General features: G+C 36.4%; 1 protein-coding gene across 1 annotated transcript in view; it reads left to right on the top strand.

The window, feature by feature from the left end:
- The window catches only part of LOC142323063 (cell adhesion molecule Dscam2-like), a 300598-nt gene that overhangs the window by 223426 nt on the left and 56364 nt on the right, over positions 1 to 20808 (top strand). Inside the window, exons 22-24 of the mRNA XM_075362191.1 lie at positions 7874 to 8170; positions 11435 to 11596; positions 12314 to 12421. Coding sequence (XP_075218306.1) covers positions 7874 to 8170; positions 11435 to 11596; positions 12314 to 12421 — 567 coding nt within the window. The remainder of the gene's footprint in view (positions 1 to 7873; positions 8171 to 11434; positions 11597 to 12313; positions 12422 to 20808) is intronic.

The raw sequence follows: 20808 nt of genomic DNA, 5'->3' as shown, positions 1-20808 counted from the left end.
AAAAATTGTATATACAGATCTGTAATGTACGCAGAAAAGCAATTCAAGAAATGGTATCAGACTTACAGAAACATTACAATTTTTGTTTTTTGTCTATTAGTGATATTAACTCTAAAATTTCAAAGGTTGGTAGTGCTAGATCATTAGCTGTTGTCGTTGTTATATGAGAATTAAATAAATAAATAATATATAAAGTGCAAAACAGCAATTGTAGGTTTCAAACTGGGTCGCCCGTTATAACAGGAGAGCAGTGCGTTAGCCGGCGCAGCCACACCGTCTCGCGAATCATGCACGTGAAATCTGTTCTACATAAGTCTTTAAAAATCGTAAAATTTTAATATACAGTATATTAAAAATATTATTCAAATAAATAAACAAATAACAACAATCAATTTAAAAAACATGTTTATTGGGTTTATGTGTGTAAATAAAATAACGGTTTAGAAATTTATGTCACCCCCTCCCCTTTGTAATTTCACCAAATAATTTATGAAGTTCGTTTTCCCCGAAAACTCTACACTTGTGCTGGCTTTCCCGTAGAAATTCAAATTTGTTTCGAAACACCATCGCTTTCAATTGTTTCACGTTTGCGATAATCACTTCACACGAGAACAAATACTCGGTAAGCTGCGTCTGCAATAGTCTAATTTTTCACAATCGGAAACATGGTGACCCTTGTCGTAGTGGATGAAGAGCATCATAAAACAATGTTTGTACTCACGCGGAGCGATCCATTTCAAATCGTTAATCAATTCAGTATTTTCTTCTCGAACAAATCATCATCATTATTACAAATTCATATTTAATAATTTGTTGTACAAAAACAATACGTCTTCACAACTGTTCGACTTTCTTCGGGTCTTGTCAATTCGATAGTTGCGTTTTTAAACTTTTTCTCAAAAATATAAGAATATCGCACTCGTTCGACACAATCCAGTTGATTAAGCTCGATAAATTGGCTTCGATACCTTGTATGTGTGTGTGATATTGGATACCCAACAGTAGAGTATTGGATAAAGTGTCAGCTTCTTCGACTATCAAATAGGAAACAGTGGATAGAATATCCTTCAGACGGGTAATGTTTTTAGATCGGACCGGTCAGTGAGAAAGACATCAACCATGCGGACACTTCCATCGCTTCACCTCAAATGATGGACAACTCTTTTACTAATACTCATTATGTAAAAATATGAAAAATAATACTTTAAACAATTTTTAAAACAGTATTTATGGGACCCTTGCGAAGCACGGGTAATTTATAACTTAGCGTTTATAGATTACAATGTCGTTTGAATTTTTTTTAAAACGGACGCTCCGTTAGCGAGCTATACAATATTATATTTATGTGACTCGTGCAAAGCGTAGTTAGTTTGTACAGTATATTGTTCCTTAGCTGATACACGTTAAGAATATGTTTGAATTTTCAAAATCGATGTTTTACAACAAAGATCTGGTTGATCGAGACTGTACTAGATGTATGCAAAAGTTAACCCTTAACCTACTAACACATACTCCGTTTGAACTGTGAAAATTGGACGAATGGTTGTGGTTTTATATCCGAAAATTCGGATTCGGTTTTCACTGGTTGATTGAGACCGTGTGTTTTGCATGCAATAGTCAGCCTTTTTTTTTTGGGGGGGGGGGGTTGAGAATATTTTCAAAGTGCCAGGGCCGACTGTTCACGCGATATTTGGGATTTTTAACTGAAAATTCGGATTCGGGATATTTTTCACAATTTGAATCCTTTCTGTTAAAAATATTTTGCTAACCGTTGTACACGAGCTTTAGGTGAATCTACGTTTACTGTTTGTAAACTTTCTACATTTATATTAGTTTTTTTAAAAAATAAAGAATGTTAATACTTAAATTTATATTGATGAAAATGTACAAAACACTGTGTTCACTTCAGAACCAGAATCAAAAATTACGTAATAGCCAGCAGGCGTTGCTTTATCAGAAGATGAGATACAAACTCTTCTCGAAGTTCAGAAACAAGAATGACAAAAATTGAATAAAGTTGAGTCCTTATATAGTCGGGAAAAAATGGATTAAACCATTATGAAGCGAAAATAACTCAGTCGGTCTTCATATGTAGATCACTGAGCATCACTTCTGTTGAGAAATGCACAAGTGTAACCACTTTTGTAGCGTCTATTGTGCGTCATTCTTAGAACAGCAGATGCGAAAATATATTTAATCACGTTCCATCAGTTGCATATGACCCGGTGTTAATTAATTCATTCTTAGAACACGGAATGCGATAAACGTGTATAAACAAGTTCGACCAGAAGTACATGAGTGATATACGTTTGTCAGCTGCACATGACCGAGTGTCGGTTACTTCTTCTTAGAACTCTGGGTGTATATGGATTAAATATGTTTATTTAATTCGACCACTTGTGTTTATGTAGAGTGCTGACAGGGTGCGTGTGGTTATAAAAATGTTTTTTAATCAATTGTACATGACCGGTGTCAATTACTTCTTAAAACACCGGATGTGAAAAGTATGTTTATTTAAGTCGACCAGTTGTTGTGGCTGTTTCGTGGGAAGTGCTGACATGTTGAGTGGTTTTCAGGCCAGGCAAAAATAGGCCAGGTAAAAATAATATTTTTGCCTGGCCTGAAACCACAGCTCAGTACCGCCACTTTCCGTATTCCAGAAGGGGAGCTCCTGAGCAATACCATTGCCCCGTTATCCGACATAAGTGACCTCTCTCTTTCCTGTTTAGCCTCCGGTAACTACCGTTTAGATAATTCTTCAGAGGATGAATGAGGATGATATGTATGAGTGTAGTCTTGTACATTCTCAGTTCGACCATTTCTGAGATGTGTGGTTAATTGAAACCCAACCACCAAAGAACACCGGTATCCACGATCTAGTATTCAAATCCGTGTAAAAATAACTGGCTTTACTAGGAATTGAACGCTGGAACTCTCGACTTCCAAATCAGCTGATTTGGGAAGACGCGTTAACTACTAGACCAACCCGGTGGGTTACCCCCTGTAACCGTACTGTCATTATTCCAACGCCGACTCTAGAAGAAGACGCATCATAACTGTTTAAACAAACACGCATATACACTAAATTTAGTTATTCGTTTATTTATTTTTTTAATTAATTTTTTTATTTGAATAACATTTTTAATAAACAGTAAGTATCGTTTGTAGTGACATATCTTATATAGGGACCAAAAAATTGTCTCTTGGCATGCTGTTAATACATAAATGCAGTATATAGTGTTTATAATTACTTCGGGGTTGTAGTAACATATCGGTTATTATGACTTATTTTTTCTGCTGCGATGTAACATTTTATCGCTTATAATGACGGACGGAAGTAACTCATCAGTAACGTACGAGGGCTGTCCAGAAAATAAATAACGTTTTGAAATAAAAAATCAACCAAACACAAAAAAGAAATTTTGTTGTATCATTTGAAAGGAACAATCTTAAACTATTTTTCTAAATAGTTGCCGTTTAAATTGAGGCACTTATCATAACGATGCGCAAGCTTTTCAATTTCTTCTCTGTAGAAATCTGCCGCCTTAGATTTTTGTCATCCATCTTGTATAAAACTTGTGATAACCAAGCTTGCCCGATTCAGTTTCATGCTGTAAACTTCGTAAAATTTGGGGGAAATGAAGCGTGAGTTCAGTAATCGTAATGCGGCGATTTTCACGAATTTTATCGTTGATAAAATGGTAGGCTAGGCCGACCATTGCGGTCCTCATCGTGAACATTGGGGCGGCCATTTTTAAACTGAATGCACCACAGCCTCACTCCATCTTTACTCATTATTCCATTTCCGTACACCTCACAAAGTTGCCGATGACTTTCAATTGGTTTGAGGTTTTTTGCCAGTAAAAATCTAATCGTTGAATGTACCTCACAACTCGCGGGATTTTCTATTGAAGCGCACATTTCAATAATTCACAACGAACAAAGTGGAAAAATCACAGCTCACACGCTGCGACAGCTTGATGCGTACTGAGTGTAGAAATATTTTGACGCCAAGATGGCGGCTGTATCCTCACCCATTTCCACGCTAAGCACAAACGGAAGTTACTTTCTGGACCGCCCTCTTAGTATATCTACATTGTAGCTACAGAAATATTTTGACGGTTCCTTTTTTCTTAGATTGAACTCCATTTCTTTTTTTTTAAATGCTTCGTGTACCAGATTATTTTAAACTGAAGCAGTCACATTCAGTTGTTAATCTTTTGCTGTGAGCGTATCACATCGTGCGGGTACAGTATTTTATTTTACGTATCCCGTGTAATCCATTCATTAGTGATTTAGTTGTGATTTAGCGAAAATCATTCACGATAGAGGAAAATACACACATTATCAGGAGATTAAAGAATGACGAAACTAATAAGGATATTCCCCAGAATTAGGCATACGTCATTCGATAATATCGGTGATATGGAAGAACCGTGAAAAAATCAGGAAAAATTTTGAAACAGATTCTGTGAAATCAAAAAAATTACGGCCTAGTCAACATAATGATGTAAAGCAAAATAACCGACTTTTTGCAGAAAAAGTAATGTTTACAACTTTTCTCTATCTTGTTTTATTATACCGTATTTGTATTTATTATTGCGTAATTTTGTTTTTGTTTTTTTATATAATATTTTTGCGAAAGTAAATTATTATTATTTTCAATAATTACCAGTAGCAGCTCGCGTATAGGCACTGTGGAACTGCAGCATCCCTATTTCCACGTAATGTTATCGATAAAATTTAATATAACGAGGCCTTTTTTCTTTAATTCTTTCTTTATACTTGTACAATAATGCTTAAGCTTAATGTCAGTAGCCATCCCCCAGTTTATGAAAACTACGCAGTTCCATACAAAGAACAGTTCCAGCGGTGGTGGTTGGCTGTTGTGCGCATGCGCACATAGGAAGCTGCACGCGAGGCTGCAAGAGAGAGAGAATACTGTCGCTCCCGCAGTGCCGACCCTGGCATGCTGATGGAAGGTGTTCTTTTTTTACTCCGCGTGTCTATGGAACGTTCCTTGTTCGTTGCCTTTTCTAGTTTAGTCGGTGGAAGGAATATGAAAACGGTTTTTTCAGTAGTGCTAGAAGATGGCGGAAAGCAAGGGGTCTTTGATTGCCAAATCTGTCCAAAAACACGCTGGAAGGGTGAAAGAGAAGATAATTAGTAAAAAAATAATTACGTTTTTGTTTCTGTGTACATAGAAATTTAAATTAATCACCATTGGACTATAGTGTTTTTAAGCGGATATTTTATTAAGTTATTATCTAATAATACTAAAAAATATTACCTGTATTGGCATTTTATTATTTATTCGGTTAAACCGAATACGGTTTTTAGGCACAATGTGCTTAAAAACCGTGTATCATACTCTTGAATATGATAATTGTAGAATTAGATTATTATCATACTTCCAGCTGTTTTATTTGATTCATTTTTTTCGGTTCTTTTATTTTATAGAAAACTTTAACCATGGCCTTGAAAAGGCCCAGAAAAAAATTTTCTGAAGCACCACCCCCACAAATTTTAGCTACGAGCCGCCACTGATAATTATTACTATTTCTGTATAACAATACCCGTGTAGATGGCTTATTAAAGTAGTACCACTAAGCTACCTAAACATCTGTTATAATGTCCTAAAATCGTCGGTCCTTTGGAGGTCACTATAAACGATATTTACTGTATTTATTCGATTAATATTGTATACTACGATTTAATACTTTACGATTTTTAACGACTTGTGTAAATCAAATTTCACGTAGACGGTCCGGGAGATGGTATGGCCGCGCAGGCTAACCACCGCTCTCCCGCCAAACCGGGTGACCCAGTTCGAAACCTGCATTTGCTTTTGTGGTAAATAAGTTGCAGTGTATTTAAGAATGAGTAATTTACTACCCAAAACAACAAATGAACATATTTTCATATTTTATTCCCTAAAAACTTAGCGAAACTTAGAAACAATTGTAAGATTAGATTTTGTGCCTTTGTCTTCAAGAAACATACGACTTCTTACATTCGATGATTTGAATATTTTTCCATACACGCTTAAAAAATTTTTTATACTCGCATGAAACATCATTTGTTACGATTAAGTCTGAGTTTTCCTGTATTTTTTTTCATATATATTTATTAAATTTGTTTATAAATTTTTTTCACGGATAAAATAAAAATAAATAAAAAAGTAAATTTGACCTTGAAATTTAATTTATTTACACGTTTTGAGATTATAACCCAATCGTTAAGTTAAATTATAAAACATATTGAAATATAAATAAACAAATGGTTCTACAGTAGCACTGTGCACATTTATTAGAGACAATGATTGTACTTTCATGTAGCACTTATCACGTTCTCTATAGCTGACCGGTTACTATTTAAAATGGAAATCATTGTCCTGTCCTAATATACCATATGGTGTTACTGTGTCCATAATATAGTGATGGTTGTGTGGGGTATGGCTGATTGAATAACGATTTATCATTTAGAACTCGACTCCTAGGGCGATCAACTTTTATAAATTGCAAGGAATCTTTTATACCTGAAACAAGTTTGGCAGTGTTGAGTCCTTCCCCTAACCGTGTAATAATAAATCTACTTACCATTATTTTGCATAAATATTTATCTTATAACACTTAAATCATAATGAAGGTGGCCTAATATCTCCCATATATGTACAAATTGTAGTTGCAGACATCATGTCTTCATAAAAAGCATAAAAAATGGAAAATTAATAAAGTTAGTTATTTTAGATTTGAAAGATCCTTTTAAAATACCATTACAAATAATACTTCAAAATATGAAACATCATTTTAGTGAATTCCAGTCATCTGAAGTTGTCATCAGAGAGCTCAAAAACAGGCTGTTCAGATTTAACTAAAAAAAAACCTCTAACTAAAGCCTAAAACACCTTACATCAACATGCATCAAACAAAAGCTAATTTTTATTGACTACAGTTTATGTAAATCTGATAGTCCATCTCCAAGACTGCATTCTCAATCTCTACCGCAGATTTCATTTTACTAATATTTAAAACAATCCACTATTACTAAAATACAGAAATCAAGCGTTCTGAAAACTGCTTTTTGACTGGGTTATATTCAATATATATCTGGTTCCAATTTTTGGATTCATTGAAAGCACGGTGCTTGAATTAAGTTTTTTATCTATTTAAAGTTTTGTAAGATGAATTTTACGGTTTGTATGCTTCAAGGTATTCGTGCTATTTGTATTGTATGAAAACTGGCGTTTTCTTTCATCTGTTTTATTTTATATGAATGTTTCATCATAAAATACTTATAACGGTAAATTTATTTTTATGTTGTTATTTATGAATTTGTAACAAAAGTCTTAAAAAAACACGCATTTGAGATCAGAAATTGTATCTGTTGTAATTTTTTATTTTTATAAATCGTTTTAAATTTTAATTATATTTATGTGATATTTGTATTTTACTTAAAAATATTGCATTTCAGTATTTATCGGTAGAGTTTTGCGGAAATAATTTTTCAATTCACTTGCAGTTTCCTTCCAAATGCAGTGAATTTGAGCTTAGTTATTTGCAACTTATTTGTTTATTATAAGATAAGATTCTTTATTCGCTTCTTTATTTAAATAATGACTGGTCCTACATAAAAAGATTAACTGCATAACTGCATCCTGTTGAAGACTAGAGGATATAAAGTAAGAAGACCGACTGCCAGCGATGTTTAATAAACTAGTTCCTACAGATTATCTAATTTAGACAACATTCAATGTAATCCCTACACATTCACTTGTCATTTATTGATGAATATCGATCGCAGCTAAAAAATTTAGATTAAGGTAGCAAATTGTAAATTGTCAAAGTAAGATTTTGTATGAGTAATTATTCAGTTCCAGATGCTCCATCAGGGATTAAAGTCATGGTCAGTTCACCTTCTTCATTGATTGTCAGTTGGGGTGTTCCTTATCGACCAAACGGTCAACTTATTAGTTATACAGTATACTCACGTGTTCTCAAATCTGGCCGTGAAAAAGATTCATTTAAGAAACCGCTTCCTCCGACTCAGACACATTATCAAGCTTTGGACCTTCACAAAGGTGAAGCGTATGAATTTTGGGTGACTGCCTTTACCAGAGTTGGCGAAGGCCAGAGTACAAAAGTTGTGTATGGCACTATTTCAAACAGAGGTAAATAGTATTGTTTTAATTTTAAATAAATAACTAGAAAATAGCTGTCTAATAATAATTACTATCTAATAGAAAGTAACTGTCTACAGACAACCGTTTCCCAGTATTTAGGAACATTTAAATAGCATGGATAACAAAAAAAAATGCAATCTCAGATAATAATTGCTTAGTTCCAGTTTTATTCCAGATTTAGTTCCATAGCTTACCAATCACAAAAGAGGTTGTCGAGATTTCATCTTTTGATAAGATTTCCCTTTAAAATACAGGTCCCAGTTCCAAGAAGTAGAACATGGATGCTACAGGAAGTGTCCTTAGCTCCTTGATCTTACTTTTTATGGATGGTTGACCACAAAATCTCAAACCAATCACAGTTACCCGTATCATACATGATAAAATAGTATCTATATTCAAAGAAAATTATTTAAAAATTGATCGAGTTTGAATGGTGGGGATGAATGTTTAGTGTTTTTCTACAAAGGTCAGTTTAGTTTTTAGTATTTGTTTTTCATCCTGCTAAATCTTGATTTTTTAATTTGTAATATTTCACATTTTGAAAAGTAAAATTTAGAGAATTAAAATATTTTTTGGTAGTTATTAGTTTATCATTGTTTTGAAATTTCATCTGACCAGTTAAACAACACTGATAGACAAAAAGAAAAAAATGTAAAATAATATTCGCTTTACAGCGGCTTTCCATCACCGTAATGTCTTGGTGGAATTGTTCACCGTGTTCGTCACTTAGTCTCCGACGTTGTCCGGGAAAAAATCCAGATGTGAGTGAAGGAAATGTATTTTCAATGACATATTACATCCCATAGCTCTGTATGAAGTAAGAAATTTATTAACAATATCGTGGCAATTGTCGGAATTTTGTTTGCCGAGAAAAGTTTTGCAAACATCATTAAATGAAGCCCAAGCTGTACTTTCTACATTATTTAACATTGAGTTAAATACTTCATCTTTGAAGAACTCTCTTATTTGAGGACCAACAGATATTCCTTCTTTAATTTTTCCTTCGCTTACATTCGGAAATTTCTGCCTGATGTACTGAATTCCAGGAATATCCTTCTTCATTGCTTTTACAAAATATTTCATTACTTCTAGCTTGATATGATGAGGGGGTAAAAATATAGTTTTTAAGTTCAACTAAGGGCTCATGAATAATATCTTTCCCGTTTGGAGTTAAATTGTCTCGTTTCTTCCACTCTTTCGTAACATAATATTTATCCCTAGCTCGGCTGTCCCATTTGCAAAGAAAACACATGTACACATGCTTGAAACACATGTTTCAACTAACTGCATGCCTAACGAAATAGCTATAACTTTAAAATCACCACATATGTTCCAGCTATATTTTTTGTAATTTATTTTTTCAAGAACGCCTTTCATCACATCGTATGTCTCTTTCAAATTAATATCGTAAACGATTGGTATCGAAGGATATTTGTTACCGTTGTGTAGCAGAACCACTTTTTAATTATATTTGGACGAATCTATGAAAAGGCGCCAGTACTGTGATTTATGAACTTGTCCTAAGTGCAACATAAGCTCATCAATATTTGTGCATTAAGCCAAATTATTTTCATCAATAAAGTATGAGAAAATTCGTTTTGTCGGCTTCGAAAGCCTGAAATTTTTGTATTTTTTTAAAAGTAATTTCCAACCTTGCAGTCTTGATCCTAACAGTTCAGCTTCATTTTTTGATAATTTTAAATCCCTATTTAATTCACCTTGTGATATATAATGCGGCTTATTGGAAGATAATTCAAAACCAAAATCATTGTTATCTTCTTCAGTACTGCCTGATTCTTCACCGCTGCTTTCGAAACACATTCACAGGTGGCTCAGGAACTGGAATAATTTCACTGTGAGGTACAGACTTGATTGCAGATTGTAATGAAGGATATTTTACAGTACGTTTAGATTTTTTAGAAATTCCAGACACACTTGTGAAACAGAAGTAACAATCGGTTACATGATTTGGTTCACGCCAAACCATAAATACACTAAATGGCAAAGCCTTCCATGTACCTTTCAGCCATCCTCTTAAATATACAGAACAATTAGTGCGTAATATATGAAGAGCCCATGTTTTATCCTGATCACGAAATTTACACTGAAAATACAAATGATATACTTTTTTAATTAAAGGTGTAATGTTTTTTTTCTATTTGATTTTATGGTAAACTCACCACATACATAACAAAAGTCATCCACATCATTTACATAATTTCGTGGCATCATGACACTGCACTGTTAATCTTAAGAGCAATAAGACTGAACAAAATTAATTCATTCCTAAAGCAATTGCTTAATACAAACAACACAGCTGTGTTTTCAGCTACATGTTTTGACCTGCACAGACATGATTAATCTTGTCCATGAAGGCTCACTCTTCAGTATTAGATATAATGTCATACGTGACTATGATATGATTTAATTCTTTGTGTAGTAACCCACCGAGTTGGTCTGGTGGTGAACGTGTCTTCTCAAATCAGCTGATTTGGAAGTCGAGAGTTCCAGCGTTCAATTCCTAGTAAAGTCAGTTATTTCTACACGGATTTGAATAGTAGATCGTGGATGCCGGTGTTCTTTGGTAGTTGGGTTTCAATTAACCACACATCTCAGGAATGGTTGAACTGAGACTGTACAAGACTACACCTCATTTACACCCATACATATCATCCCCATTCATTCTCTAAAGTATTATCTGAAGTATTAATTTCCGGAGGCTAAACACGAAAAAGAAAGAAGTTCTTTGTCTAGTACTGTTTATTTATAACTTAAAAATTATGTTAACAAAGTTAAACAAAAAAATGTGAGCTAACAAAATACAATATAGGAGCCTAAAATGCTAACTATACGTTAAAAGATAAAAAAAATCCTTTAATTAAAATTCAGAAATTTTGAGTATTAGAAAGATTCCGAGTTGATATTTGTTTTCTGCATCTAAGATTAGATTAAAATCATGTATTGCATGTTAGGAAACAAAAATTATGTTTATCAGTGCAATCGGTGGTAAAATACTTTGATATAAAACATTCATACCTATAAAATAATTTCAGAAACTTGTGTTTTAATTTCTATTTGTGATTTACCTGTATTTTATTTTCCTATGCTTCAGTACTAATAAAAATATTCTTGCATTAGCATGTTTTGAATCTATGTCAATCTAGTTATATAGTCTTGTGATGTCAAGTAATATGAGACTTTTATTCCATCAAAAGATCATGAAATATGAAGGAATTATAATTTTTATTCCAGTTCCAGCCTCAGTAATTTCATTTGGGAGAGCACTTATAAAGTTAAGATATTCTATAGTTAAAATGGACTGCCTTGCTGTTGGAATTCCTCCTCCAAAACGATCTTGGTTTGTTCCCGATGGAAGTCAACCATCTGATGAAGTCTTCAGTCAACACGCTGACGGTAAGATCGAACAGTGCATTATAGAATAAATATTTAAAAATGTGTTTGTGAACATAAGCTTGAAAATACATCTATAATTTAAAATTTTATATTAGAAGAAACAAGAAAATCAGCAGATACATAGCAATAAATATGGCTACCAAAACATCTGCAGATACTTGAAGTTACAATATATAAAATATAGGAAAGTTTAATCCACAAACTGGATAAATATGGATGCAGCTTAAACTACATAAGCAAAATCAAATGCAAAACATATTTATTAAATAGGTTTAGATCATAAAATAAATAGCACAAAATTATATAAATCTCCATACATAAACCAAAAATAATCACGTCTCTCTTCTTTTTATATGAATAAATAATAATTGCTTAAAATATGATTAATATTAAAGGAAACAATCATCTAAAATTAAAATGTTTGTGTTGATGTAAAACAATAAAGGAATTGATTGGAAACAAACAGTAAAGATGATTTCAAAATGGAATGCTCCAAAATAAAGTTTAATTTAGCAAACATTACTCACCAAAGTCCAGTACCATTTATCCCCAAAAATACAAATAAAAGAAATTAAATATGCAAGAACCTGTCATCCACATGTGATAAACTATCACATGCAACAGCACAATTTGTTTTCTGCACTCTATGTATTAAATTAATGAATTTATGTAATACATAATTAAAATAATTATGTGTTAGCTGTTTTTTGTCTGTAGGTTCTCTTGAAATATCAGAAATTCAACGACATCACCAGGGAAATTATACGTGTTCTGTTACAAACATAAATGGGTCTGATCAGATTACTTACAGTTTACATGTTTTAGGTGAGTGGTTTTAGAATTTTTAGATTAATTTTCTTTTTCTTCTTTTTTTTTTGAGGGGCGGATTAAGGTCATTGACAACTGTGGTCATTAATCCTTGTCTCTTAATAAAACATTCCTACCATGCTCGAAAAAAGGAACTAAGTCAAACTAGTCTTATCAAACAAATCATCCAGAAAACAAACTTGTCATAATATGTGCATGAAAACCCAAAGTAACACAAAACGATAAGGGTGTATAGATCCTTGCCACGTAAAAACATACAATCCATCTCTAAAGAAATGTTGTTAAATCAATGAAAAATGGGTGAAAAGTCCCACAATTATTAAAAACTCATCCTGGCAGTAAATTCATAAAAAAACTTGGAAATTAACTTTCATAATAACTATCACCTAGGTTTTTCCCTAGGCCACCTTTTTTTTTGTCTTTTTTCCATCCTCCTAACTGCCTCCACCTCTGATGACAGGGTGTTTGAGGCCTACGAGGTGGCTCAATCTTCATGTGTCTCTCTGATACCAAAGAGGATGTTTCGGTGCTGGTATCAAATGATGCAATTCAAGCCAGCCTATTCAATTGGAATACTGCATCCAGATCTAAATGTGATGCATTCTTCACTGAAATTTTTGGGGCAGCTAAAGTGCTCGTCCTCTCTTTTAGTGGCCTCCATGCTTTCAGGGATTCCATTCCTGCTCAATCAACAGTCTCTTTTTCTGTTATGATTATGTTATCTTCTTTCCGGATTTCCTGGTTATTTTCTTTGCCTTAACTTTGACTTGAGGTGCATTAGATTCAGGGTTTCTCCATGTTTTAACTTTATTTTTGTTCATCTTGTGACTGGTCGAAGGCTCATCAGATCATTCCAAACATTCCAAAATTCTTAGGTTGTACAGAACACTTTTGTTTGGAGACATTTACTTTTTTCTGTGTCAGTTTTGGACTGCTTTCTCTGGATTGTCGATTTTTCCATTTTTGATTGATGATACATTCTACCATATTAGCTAGGGCTGGTGCTAGTTCAGAGCTTATGTATTTTGTTTTAAATAAAGCTGCAGGAACCGCAGCACCTGTGCATAAGACTTTTGGCTGCACTTATGCACAAGACCTTTGGTGATCTGCTAAGTATAGTTTTCCTAGCCTTGAAGTTTCTGATCTTTTGTATGGATTTTAACTCCGGAATTGCGACTTCTCCCTTATAAATCGGACAGTTTCGCTATCTCGCAGAGTGATGCCCATGGCAATTGACACAAACCACTGGATCCCTGCATGGATCACCCGGATGAAATGAATCACCACAAACACAGATCTGTTTCCTCGTACATCTTGCACGAGGAAACATCGAGTCTGTGAAAGCCTCAAACATCTAGTCTGTGAAAACCAGCTTTTATTTTTTCAGGACACTTGAGTCTGTTAAATGTCAGAACATGTGACGCGGAGGATACAACTCCGTTGCGTCGTGTGTTCAATCGTTGACATGCTATAACTCCTTGTTCATGAAGTTCTTCGACTATTTCGTCTTCGTGCAGTTCAACAGGTACCTGCGTATAAAATTTATACGCAGGTACCTGTTGAACTTTTTTTTATTTTGGTGCATTCGTTTTTTTCCTTTTGGGGTATTTAGAGTACCATTTGGTTCGACTTCAATGTCCATGATTCCAATCTACTTGGCTTTAAATGCCCGTGACGATTGTAAATCATTAACAGTTTCTACAAACGGTCCCAAACCAATCTTTCTTATCTCCTTTACCGGGTCTCCTGCAGCTTCCGTAATGTCTCGAGCTATCACGAAAGGACTAATCTTCGAGAAATTTTCCTCACTTCTCTTGATCACCAGATATTTTGAAATCGCCGCACTATCCTTCGGTAGAAACTTGTTTCAATCCATTTTATCTAAATTCGTAAACAACACTTTTCCTTCGCATCGCTTGCAAAGACAAAGGCTTTCCAGGACGAGATTTTTTATGTAGACCCTCTGCTACAGAAACTGTAGAAGTAAGTGTTTCCATAAATATGGTGATGCCAGTCATATATTACAAAATGCAGGCGGTTGGGCGTACCCCGGATCGCTGATCCTTCCTGGGTTCCCCCAGTAAGCCGCCTACCATAAATTTAACCTGGGCCAGGGAGTCAGGTACTGTCTGACCTGTTGTACCGACACCGGGCGCGCACGTACCAGTAAGGGCTCCGACACCCTTACCCAAGGGACAGTCCCTGCCAAGAGCCAAAGTGACTGACTTATGTTGAATGGCGCAAGACTTCGCCAGAGCAAGCTCACATCATTTCATCCCCAATCCAGTTTCTACCACCGAGAAGGGGAATAAGCACTTCCCGTCCGCACTCCTCTCAGTGTCGAAAAAACACAGACCACGGTTATTCCTCCCTCTCCCGCTACAAGCAGCAAAACCAAGAACCAAAACCAAGCATTAACCGCCACCACAGCTCAGTACCGCCACTTTCCGTATTCCAGAAGGGGAGCTCCTGAGCAATACCATTGACCCGTTATCCGACATAAGTGACCTCTCTCTTTCCTGTTTAGCCTCCGGTAACTACTATTTAGATAATTCTTCAGAGGATGAATGAGGATGATATGTATGAGTGTAAATGAAGTGTAGTCGTGTACATTCTCAGTTCGACCGTTCCTGAGATGTGTGGTTAATTGAAACCCAACAACCAAAGAACACCGGTATCCACGATCTAGTATTCAAATCCGTGTAAAAATAACTGGCTTTACTAGGACTTGAACGCTGGAACTCTCGACTTCCAAATTAGGTGATTTGAGAAGACGCGTTAACAACTAGACCAACCCGGTGGGTTTTACATAAGTGACCTAGTACCGAAGTACCATGTCGTTGCCCGCCCCGAAAATGAGCGTAGATATAAATGCACGGAAGTAGGGTTGGATTTTGTCAAGGATATTATTATTATTTTGTCTAGAATGGGAGAGGTTTACATCTCTATGTGTGCTGATCAGGTGCGGTAGCAAAAGTGTGCTTGCCCGCTCCGAAGTGCTTTCGTCACCTTGGTGCGATCTGGTTCACTGGTTCGGGCGATCCATGATTCTAATCAGCATAAAAGCTAGTTGACTAACCGGTTTCCATGCTGTATTTTGCAGTAGTGGATAGATCGGCTAAACGTCAACGCGTGTACCTGCGTAGGATTTCTATCTGTTAATTGTCTTCTTTCCATCTGTCGGTAAGTCGCAAAGGCGCTCCTTTTTGGATCCTGTGGCAGGTCGAGTTGCGATCCCCTGCTCTCTCCGTTGGCCAGCAGTGAATATTTATTGAACAGATCAAATACTTCTAACGATTTTTATTTTCTTGACTCGGAACTATTAGCACGATCTTTTCCTACATAGCCGTAGTTAGTTTTAGTTTGTCTATTTTTCTCATTTCTTTTTCGTTTTTGACTAGTATTAGGCCGTTTTTCCCCTATGGCACTGAGGAAGATATTTTTAAATTTTGTGACAAATCGTGGTATGAGAGGCAAAGATCAATTAATTTTCTACTAGCAGTTGTCGATCTCACGTTTCTTGCCTTGGACTGAACTGATGAACTCCAGATATAAAAATATCTTAAATGTGACGATTCTAGTCTGCAGAAGCCAAACAGAATTTATGACAATACGCCTGTAAGAGGTGGCAGTATAATTTGACTAATGTTAATAACAATGACAATAGCATCTTCAAGAATGCTGACTTTGATGACTGGTTCCATGAAATATTACAATGTTTGAAAGGGAATATTGAGTCTAGAACCAAAAATATTGTGTCAAAACATTGTTAGTCCCGGCAATTAGACCTTGAAACAATACCAGAGTGTGTCTAGTTTGAAATTGTAATCCTAATGGAAAAAATCCTCTTATTCCTTGTTATTTCTCTTCGTGGATGTCTTCGGTTGAGATAGTGGAATATCTTGAATCTATTGCTAATAATGTCAACTTTACTACTTACTACGTCTTGACTGTAGTGACTTTAACTCCGGTGGATACGACTGGAAATTTGATATGTTCAAATTTCAGATATAGACTATTACAGATAGCGCTAATGTCATACTTAAATTCATCAATAGTATGAATTTGGAGCATTTGCATTTTGGTCATCCTGGTTGTAAATGTACTTGACCTGCGTATGATTAACTTGGATTATATTTTATTGAATTTCGAAGATTATATTCCGCTTGTCTCTCTTGATCGTTTCCATCCAGCTATCGAATTATCTATTCCTCTGAAGATGGTTTCGGATTCGAACATGCAGTCATTCTTTTAATCTTCGCGCTGGCAATTATCTTAGTCTCTATGAACATCTCAGTGGTACTAACTGGACTAATATACTTTTCCAATGGAATATTAACGGAGCTGCTGAAGCGTTGAGTGACTGCAGTCTCAATGCTATGAAAAATCATATTCCATTACGGAGAGAGCGTCATTCGAGCTACCCAGTTTGGTTTTCTTCGGCTTGTATTGCTTGCATCAAAAATAAAAGCAGCGCTCACAGAAAATTTAAGAAAACTGGAAACAAGAGGATTATGAAGAGTTTTCCTAGCTTAGGAGGGAGGTCGCTTCTCGGCTTCTTAGCTAAGATCAAAGTGTAGCTTAGAAGGGAGTTGAGAGGGAGGTTAAGACCTTTGCAGTGTCGGAAGGACTATGCTCTTTTATGGAGGCCGAATATTATGATGACCCCTCCAAGTTCTGGTAGTATGTGGGTCGCCATAGAGATGATTCTTCTGGCATCTCTGCGGTCTCAGTTAATGGTGATATTACTGATACTGAGCGACTGGCTAATGAATTCGGTAAATATTTCCAAAGCGCCTATGAACAGTTTGATTCTGAGCTCTTGACTGAAGAAGATGAATATCTTGTGGGGCTTTCCCGAATTACGGAAGTTAAAGTTGGGGAAGCGATTAGAGTCTTAGACCTTAAATTTCCCCTGAGTTATTCCTATATGGCTGATTAAAGGTACAACTGACATCTTAGTTCCAATTCTAACTTCAAATCTTCAATTAGACCTCACATTCTGGAGTTTATCCTGAGTTGTGGAAATGTGTCGTCATTACACCAGTCCCGAAGAAAGGCCGTAACACCTTGGCCAATTATTGACCAACTTCCTTCGTTGGTATGCTGCCCAAGATTTTTGAAAAAGTAACCTATGTCCATGTATTCAACTCGGTACGGCATCAAATATCTCTTCAAAAGCATGGATTCTTGGAAGGGCGTTCGAAGGTTACAAATTTTGGCTCATTTTTAAATGAAATTGGATCAGCAGTTGAATCGTAAGGGAAGGTGATACCGTATACCTAGACTTCAGCAAAGCATTTGATAAGATATCTCACCATATTCTCTTGAACAAATGTAAGTCTTTAGCTGTACACATTGGTCTGATTAGATGACTCGGATCCTATTTTTAAGATCGCTCTTTTAAAGTCAGATACGGAGGTGTATTGTCAGAAGTACTCCATGCTTCGTCGGGTTTGCCGCAGGGATCCAACCTTGGACCACTCCTTTTCTTCATTTTTATCAATGACATCGCTTCTTCAATCAACTATGATCTTCAAATGTATGCGGATGAAATAAAGTTATGCCACCGAATTAAGATCCACGTAGATCATGCTAGCCTCCCACGAGGAATTGATGAGCTGCAGCTTGGACACATACTAATTTTGTGCCTCTGAATTTGAATAAAACGGTTATATCTTTCACCAGGAAAACTAATTTATTCATGTTTAGATACGCAATTTGTGGTATGCGGATTTCCAGGCAAGAGAATTTGTCTGATCTTGGCGTGGTTCTTGATTCAAAGTTATACTTGACAAAGCACGTTTCGTAAGTCGAGACAGAATCTTGGCCTTGTGAAGTGTACTTGCAGATCGAGACGTGTCTTACGTTTATCGTTCGTTGGTAAGATCTCATATGGAAAATGCTTATGTAATCTGGTTCCATGATAGAGGTTACACTGACGATGCGGTTGAAGAAGTTCAGAGAAACTTTCTTAGATTAATGGCCTTAAAATTTCACTTTAATGATATTGATCGTCATCAGTCGGAATATTTCGTTTTATTGGATCTTAAGGTTCGTCGAACTCAATTTGACCTTATTTTTATAAAAAAAATATTATTAATTGAAATTTTGGTGGTAATACGAATATTGGTCTATGAGTACCTACATATACTATATATATGGGTTCACATGGAGAACGGACTCTGATTGTGCGCCTACAAGTAGATGTCTACGAGTATGCAATCAATATACCGAGGCGCTTGACTTCTTCCAGCCTAAGAAGAGTTTTCTCAGAGCGGTAAGACGTGAGATCCGGAAATAGACCTGCAAAGTTTGTTTAACTGCTACTTACTCCTTAAACCTGAAATCCCTCCTTTTTTTCTTTTGGCTGGCTTCTAGTTGTCTAGTCTTGTCTTGTCTTCTTCCCTTAGGTGTCTTGTCTTTTCTTATCAGGTGCAATTTATATCAGTTTATCAGTTCACCAGTTTACCAGTTTGTTATCTTTTGAGCGTTCCCCTGTATTCTGTCCTCCGCTTTCCACACTGGGAGCCTTCTTCGTGCCTTTTAGCTCTGCTGGGAGGAACAGCAGGGTATATGGGTGTGTGGCAACCCTGCAAAAAAAATTACTATCGCTTCTCGGCCTTTGACCTCAGGCACAGACTGTTTCGTTCTCAGTTGTTCCAATTCTTGGGTTGAAAATGTTTGTAATAGTAATAATATCTGGTTAATACTAATAATAATTTTCCATCTATTCCAACCATCTATTTTGACGAAATGTAATTGCAATGGCGTTTACCAATGCTTGTTATCTTAAAAGAAGAGTTAAATAGGAAAGTAACTAAGTTTGACAATACTATTGCCTCACTGACAGTAGTTATCGAAAAGTTGAATAAGGAGAACAGAAGTTTGAAAGAGAAAGTGACTCGACTGATAGAAAGTAAATCAGCCGCGAACGATAATGGAGGGACTGAGCCTATGGTAGGCAGTAATGGACGAGAAGGGAAACGGAAGACTAAGAGGAAAGAAAGAGTCAAGTTACCAGCGATATGATATAGAAACTTTTAGACCTAGAAACCAGGCAATTCAGATGGAGACGACAAGGGAAAGAGATCTAAAAGACATCCTCGAGGAGGAACTGGATGACGAGGAGCACATCAAGATCGCTACGAGGGAATGGCCAAGTGAAACACGTAGGCACCCACAAATGCTAGAGAGCACAACCAGTGCAGAAGGCGACTTGGGACAGTTTTGCGATCTTTCGGAAAAGGTAAGCGCAGCCCCTCATGTAAGCGGGCCGACGTTACGGTTACAAGAAAGTGACATACAGCCGGGAGACGTCACAAAAAAGGATTCCACCATAATGAGAAGTGACGCTCGTGTTAGCGGCAAAAGGTGTATCATTTATTATAGTGTAACTGAGGGTGAGACCAAATCATTGAATGCAATTTTAAGTGGAATACGCTCGGTATTAAGAGGGACTGGGAAGTTAGCGATGGTGATACCGATGGGCCATGTGGGTCACATAATTCACAACTTAGTGACTTATGAGGCCAAAAAGTGCCAAACTCTTGTCGGAGTATTTACTCCCCCCCCCCCTCCCGGAGGCCCAGGAATCCAAGGTCCCGGGGGTTACGAGGTCACCCCGGCGATCGATGATAACAAGATTATAGTAGTGAAAGCAAACGGGAAGACTTATGCGGAGCTCTTAAAACAAATGAAGGAGACGGTCACAGAAGAGGAGGCTTGCGAGGTTCTCTCTCTTAGGAGAGGAGTTAAGGAAGAGCTATGCATCCGTGTATAGGGAAGCGATAGGGCTGAAGCACTGAAGAACACCTAAGGAATAAGGCCGCAGACCTACATGTAGATTATAGATCTCGTGGCAGCCAGAGGGTGGTGGTGCATGTAAAGGACCCTGAAATAAACATCTCAGAACAGGAGATTAGACACGCGATAGTTCGCTTAGTAGAAGACGAGGAGATTATACTCTCGTCAGTGAGACAAGCTTACGGGCAAACTTTAAATGCCACATAATAACTAGCCGTCGCGCAGCGAACAAGCTGACAGATGAAAGAATAAAGATAGGGTGGGTACACAGCCGGGCCTACATAAGAGAGACCGTAGACAGGTGCTACCGTTGCTGGAGTGTGGGGCATTTGGTGTCAAGATATACAGTGATTGATAGAAATAATATATGTTTAAACTGTAAGAGAGTTGGGCATAGAAGGGCCCAGTGCCAGGAACCGGCGTCGTGTGTATTGTGTGGAGCGAAGAGCCACAGTGCGGCGAGGTGTGCACTAACAGCTTGAAGTTTCTGCAAATTAATACAAACACCAGCAGCTCGGCGATGGGCATATGCTGAGAGGTGGCGTTAAGGAAGGAGATTAACGTCATCTTAGTTGCAA

The sequence above is a fragment of the Lycorma delicatula genome, chromosome 4 (assembly GCF_047948215.1).
Source record: "Lycorma delicatula isolate Av1 chromosome 4, ASM4794821v1, whole genome shotgun sequence".
Taxonomy (NCBI): Eukaryota; Metazoa; Arthropoda; class Insecta; order Hemiptera; family Fulgoridae; genus Lycorma; species Lycorma delicatula.
This window is presented reverse-complemented; position numbering and strand designations above follow the sequence as displayed.